Source organism: Malus domestica, chromosome 13 (assembly GCF_042453785.1).
Source record: "Malus domestica chromosome 13, GDT2T_hap1".
Lineage (NCBI taxonomy): Eukaryota > Viridiplantae > Streptophyta > Magnoliopsida > Rosales > Rosaceae > Malus > Malus domestica.
Genome location: NC_091673.1, coordinates 26849040 through 26855361, shown reverse-complemented (window position 1 = coordinate 26855361; position 6322 = coordinate 26849040). Strand labels below are relative to the sequence as shown.

The 6322-nt window shown below is 38.7% G+C and overlaps 1 protein-coding gene and 1 pseudogene across 1 annotated transcript; both read left to right on the top strand.

Annotated features, from left to right (window-relative positions):
- The first annotated feature begins 336 nt into the window (after positions 1-336).
- LOC114820498 (pentatricopeptide repeat-containing protein At5g06540-like) lies at positions 337-5620 on the top strand (annotated as a pseudogene).
- On the top strand, positions 4420-5448 carry LOC139190907 (ribulose bisphosphate carboxylase small subunit, chloroplastic-like). The gene is made up of 2 exons (XM_070811397.1): positions 4420-4635; positions 5188-5448. The coding sequence occupies exons 1-2, from the start codon at positions 4420-4422 to the stop codon at positions 5446-5448; spliced, it is 477 nt and encodes a 158-aa protein (XP_070667498.1).
- Positions 5621-6322: the final 702 nt, after the last annotated feature.

Below are 6322 nucleotides of genomic sequence, written 5' to 3'. Positions count from 1 at the left end.
GACAAAAACTAATAGCAACAATTAAAAAACGGAGTTCAATTATGCTGTGCGAAAATTGCTTGTGTGAAACCTTTTTTTTATGAACATGATCATCTCCAAATCCTCTTTGTGATAATCTCACGAATCAGTTCATCAGTCATTCTGTGACTAGAAATCATTTTAAATTTTTTATTTAAAATTGAATACAAATATTACCTAGCAAAAACTAACCGCGCAATATACAATGGACGGCTAAGATGATACGGGAATCTGGAAAGAATCCTTATCCAATTTTTTACACCTGTTCCTTCTCTTGACAGTGTCAGTTTTATATGAAGTTTTATAATAAAATACAGAAAACCCCATCAGTCACCACGCCTCTGCACCCACCCAACCCAGTGAGCCGCCCACCACCCAGTGGCCGCCCACCCTCCCTCCTCGACTCCGGCAAAAGCTCATCCTTTGAACCTTCTGCCTCTTCCTCTCACCTTTTCTTATCTACCCAGCGAAAGCAAACCCAACACAAACCCACAACATCTCCATGGCTAAGTTGAGAAAACCGAATTAATATGTGCCGCCGCCGCCACCGCCGCCTTCAGAGACGAATATCTCTCGTCAACAGAAGCTCAGATTCCCTAATTCCTTCGGCATCAATCAGGTATGGGTTTTGAAGAAATTTCGTTTTACTCAAAAGTAGACATACACAATAGGACTTTTTTTATATTTATTTTTGTTGAATGGGTTTTTGAGTAATTTTACTGAGTATTCAGACCCGAAAGAAAAGTCGTAATATTGATGAAAACATTTGATTCCGATCGGGTTACAGATATCTGGTTATTTGTTAGGTTTAATTGCTTACTATTTGTTCAATGGGGTTTACAAGAACTGGCTGAAAAGAAGGAACTGATTATGGCTTTCATAGGACTTTCTCATTCACTTGAAACCCAAGTAAGTATATGTTCTAATACTTTTCGTTCAGTTTGTTTAAATGCTTCTGGGTTTAGGGGCGAGTATTGTTATTGGCACACCAATAACATAATCATGCGCTACTTCATGTATAAATTCTCCCCTATAAAAAAGTACAAGGGGTGGGGAATGACATTTTTGAAGCGCCAACAAGGTTCTAAAAGACACTAGGCGCTAGTTGGGCGGCGGGCTAGGGCCTAATGCTTAGGCAGCTAGGCGGATTTAAGTAAATATATTATATTTCGTATAAATAAGTGTCTGCTTATACTTAAAGTACATATAATTTCATCATAAACTACAAAATAAAATGACATATATATTATGAAGTATTTAAACATAATGAAAATATGGAGAACGAGGATATGAGGATCAGAAGATGGTATGATGTTTATGATGTTTAGGGTTTAGAGAAAAAGATAAGATTAAGAAGGAAAAATAGAGTTGGCGAGGATCAAAAGATTTTATGGTCACTTGTCAGACGTCAGATTAATTTTTGCAATGGAAATATAATATTCAATTCTTTTTTGTGGTAAATGGCAGGCCGAAGCCAAACAAAAACTAACACACTACATCCCAAACATGAGCCCCAAACATGAGCTTTTCCCCTCTTGTCATCATCCAAAATACAAGATGGATCAACACTGAGCTTCCTCTTAAACTTTGAACATTAATATTCAATATTTTTAAGTGTTGTATTACAGGTGCAACATACTTACATTCACTAAAACTAGTAGTCAGATAATTATTTATAACAACACATAATACTTTGGCCACAATAAGGGGTCAAAATTCTTTCCAACGCCTGGCTTTATTTTTGACACATTAATTACCCCAACCATCTCTTTTTTTCCTTTCTTTTGAGCTCAAGATCTATTTATTACTTTGTGGCGTACTCAGTATTTGTTTTGTCGACAGTGGCGGATCTTGGATATGATGATGTTTGAGTGTCACACAAATGAGCACTTTCCCACAAAGTCTGATAAATAAAAAAGGGGCTTAAAATGGGAGCCGCTGCTTTGTCAGCTTCAAAGTGTGCTCCAGATGGGCAGCAAAATGGTTTTAAAACCAGTAACTTGTCCTCCATATCTTCTCCTACTACAAAGATGTTCAATCTTGGACGAACTTAAGAAAATCCATGCCCATGCAGTCACTACTGGTCTTGCTCGTTTTGCCTACACTGCCAGCAAGCTCGTAGCCTTCTCTGCATTATCAGAACATGGTAATATGCACTATGCTGAGACACTGTCACACCAAATTCCAAGACCCAATGTATTTGATTACAATTCCATGATAATGGGTTTCTTGAAAAGCTCAGAATCTGAAAAGGGTCTCTCCATTTACACCAGAATGAGAAGGATAGGCACAGAGCCAAACGCTTGCACTTTCACCTTTTTAGTTAAAGCATGTCTTGATGTATCTTTGCTTGGTCAGGTACATGGTCAAATAATGAAGTTTGGGCATGGGTGTGATGTTTATGTTATTAGCTCACTTATTAGGGCCTCCTGTCGATGTGAAGCTGTGGAATTTGCTCGTAGAGTGTTTGGGGAAAGTGTGGATAAGAATGTGGTTTGTTGGACTAGTCTTATTAGTGGATATTGTAGTAATGGGCTGGTTCATGAAGCTCGTGATCTGTTTGATGCAATGCCGGATATAAATGATGTTTCTTATAGTGCAATGGTTTCTGGGTATGTTGGGAATGCTTGTTTCAATGAAGCAATTGACCTGTTTCGTCAATTGAAAAGCCATACACAAGTGAGGCTCAAAGAGTCTCTTTTGGTTAGCACTCTTAATGCTTGTGCTTCTGTGGGTGCCTTTAAAGAAGGGAAGTGGATTCATTCGTTTTTGGAAGAAAATGGTTTTGAGTATGGACTTGAGCTTGGTACTGCACTAGTAGATTTTTATGCAAAATGTGGATGTATTAAAGACGCACAAGACGTGTTTAGCAGGATGCCTCGTAAAGATGTAACTACTTTGAGTGCTATGATCATGGGATTTGCCATCAATGGTGAGAATGATATGGGGCTTGAGCTTTTTGCAGAAATGGAAAAGAAAGGACCTAAACCAAATGCAGTGACATTTGTTGGAGTACTCACTGCATGTAATCACAAAATTCTGGTAAATGAAGCATGGCGGTTAATAGGACGCATGAGTAAAGTTTATGGCATTGCTCTGGGGATTGAGCACTATGGCTGCATGGTTGATCTCTTGGCCCGTGCTGGGAAATTGAATGAAGCAGAGGTATTGATAAGAAGTATGGCAATGAAACCGGACGGTGCCATTTGGGGGTCTTTGTTTAATGGATGTCTGATGCATGACCATGTTGACTTAGGGGCGAGGGTGGGGAAGCTTTTGATTGAATTAGAGCCTCAACATAGTGGTAGGTATGTTCTTCTGGCCAACATGTACGCCAAAATGGGCAACTGGGAGGATGTGACGAGGCTAAGGAAAATGATGAGAGATAGAGAAGTAGTTACAATTTCTGCTTGGAGCTTCATTGAGACTGATGACTGATGATATTGTCCATAAATTTATAGCAGACGATAAGTCTCATTCCCATTCGAGAAAGATAAAAAGAACTTTAAAGCAACTCAGCAGGGCACTTGAAAGTTTTTCCATTGCTAGCGACGCATCGTTACTTTAAAAGAAATCATTATCTTGGAAATAGAAGGACCAATCCGCAGGCAAGTCAATCCTGTCTTTTCAAAGACGCATCTAGCTACAATCTTTACGTTGAATATTACAGCCTAGCTGAGTTGAGTTCTGGCAAACATAACCCAAGCATGCGAGTGATATGCTGTTGTATTTAGCTCAGGCACCTGCCTCCTTTGGTGTGTCTCTAAGTTTTTCGCCTCCGAAATTTAATTTAAAAACATCGCCTGTAATACTAGATTACGGAATGATATTGTCCATCAAAGTGCTGATTTTTCTCATATTCTCTACTGAATCACCATGCCTTGCCTGTTTTGTAGAATTCAGCTTGCGTTCGCAGCGAAGAAAGGTTGTTGAAATTCCTGTGTTCCCATTCAGCTATTTTAAAGTTTCCTCCACATCCATGAAAAGGCAGTTGCAGAAATGAGTCGTACATCTTCCTAATATTTAATTCCCACGGTTTCTCTGATGTCTGCAAAACTGGCTATGAGAGACTCCCAAGTGGCACCATCAATTTGGTGGGGCCCAAGACTTTGTCACCATGCCAAGTGGATTTTGATTGGCTTATGAAACTCTACAACATCTGGTACCCACCGTTTTTTCAATACCACTCTCACTCTCACTCTCTCTCTCTCTCTCTCTCTCTCTCTCTCTCTCTCTCTCTCAGCAAACCCTACATCATCAGCCTTGCAAACCACCAAAACTGCAACTTTTTGTTCTTTTCTCCTACCAATTCCACCACCTTTACAAATAGTCCTTCACCTTGTGGTTGTGTTGGTTTACTATACTTTTGATCAGTCATCCTGTTGGACATCAAGTTCGAAGATGTCTGCTGCGATCTTTAATGCTCCGGTTGGTGCATCCGGTTATGCTGGCTTGAAAGCCAACCCTTGGAAAGTTTTTCCGGTGAACGATTCTATTGGATGGGCCAAGAAAACCGTCTCCAATGGATCAAGAACTCTCTGCATGAAGGTAAGGGAATCTAACAAGTTATATCCCAAGTACCCAAGATTCTCATCCTCGGTTTGCGGAATTTTACAGGTATGGAATCCAATCAACAACAAGAAGTTCGAGACCCTCTCGTACCTACCACCACTCTCTGATGATTCTATTGCGTAGGAGATTGACTACATGCTCAAGAAGGGATGGATCCCTTGCCTCGAATTCGATGAGGTTAGTTGATTTACAAAGTTTAGATGCTCTTCTTTGTTCTTAACAAACAAATAAATCAGATTTCAACTTCTCTTCTGTGCATTAAACTATGTACTATAACTTGCATCTCTACCTCCATGGCGTATGATTTTAGTACAACATGTTATCTGACAAAATTAAGTAATTGAATAGTTGTATCGGGTTGCTGTGCAATATGAATGACACTAACACCAGATTGGACTATTTAATCCAATCCAGCATCATATCCTACGTACTAAATATGCGCTGTATTTTGACTATTATGATCAGTCATATTTGAACTATACATTTGACTAGCAAGGGTAACTTCTCGATGATAATCCTGGGTAGATCGCTAATTAAGCAATCAACTTTTGGGGTTTATCTCATAACATTAACATTTGATTTTTGCAAATATGGAAGGTTGGGTATGTCTACAGGGAGAATAGCCAGATGCCAGGGTATTATGATGGGAGATACTGGACATTGTGGAAGCTGCCCATGTTTGGTTGTTCTGATCCGTCGCTCGTTCTCAATGAAATCCAGCAGTGCAAAACAGAATACCCGAATGCTTATATTCGCTGCGTGGCATTCGACAACGTCAACCAGGGTCAGTGCATGGCCTTTATCATTCAGAAGCCAACAGCTACCGCCGCCGCCGCCACCACCACCGCTGACGCTTAATGGCAAGATTCGTCTATAGAAGTTTAGAGAAAATCGACTTTTCATCTTCACATCGTTGGTGTTTTCCTCTGTAATTTCTGTGGTATGTATGCATAAGGAAGGTTATGGTTTATGCAGCTCCCTGTTTTGGGAAGATAATTAGTTACTGAGTTAAAATAAACAGCTTTTCTTATCTGGTTTGTATGTAATCCACATCAGCAGCCCATGGTTTTGAATGAGGATCCTCTCTGGATCCTCTTTGTGAGGATCCTAGGGATCCTTAAATCATATTCGTTCATCGTACATCGTGTGGTTAAAAATTATTTTAAATACTTCTATTTAAAATTAAATATGAATAGTACTTAAAGATAATTGACCGCACGATATACAATGAATATACACGATTTGAGGATTTCGAAGATTTTTTATTTAAAATTAAATATGAATAGTACTTTAAGATAATTAACCGCACGATATACGATGAACATAAACGATGAATATATACAGTTTGAGGATTTCCAAGATCCTCTCAAAGAGGATTTGGAGAGGATCCTCATTTCATGGTTTTTAGCTTTTGTTAGTTTTGGTGGGACCAAGGGATTAGAATTCCCACTAATTTGGTTATATCTGCATTTTTTATTTGAATGAACAATTGTCATTCATGGGATAATTTATAACATATAAATCAAAACTTCTAAGAAAATCTTCAAAAGGGATATCAAATTTGAAGGGGAGATACGATTGTGCATATTTGATATAAAAAATCATTCTAGCTGAAGTGTTATTTGCTGACTAGATTGGAAGCCTTTGTGTTTAGAAGTCAAATTTGACATCAATGTCAAATTTATTTTTAATTAGTTTAATGGTGGGTCTCTTATTTCACTAACATTTCAAC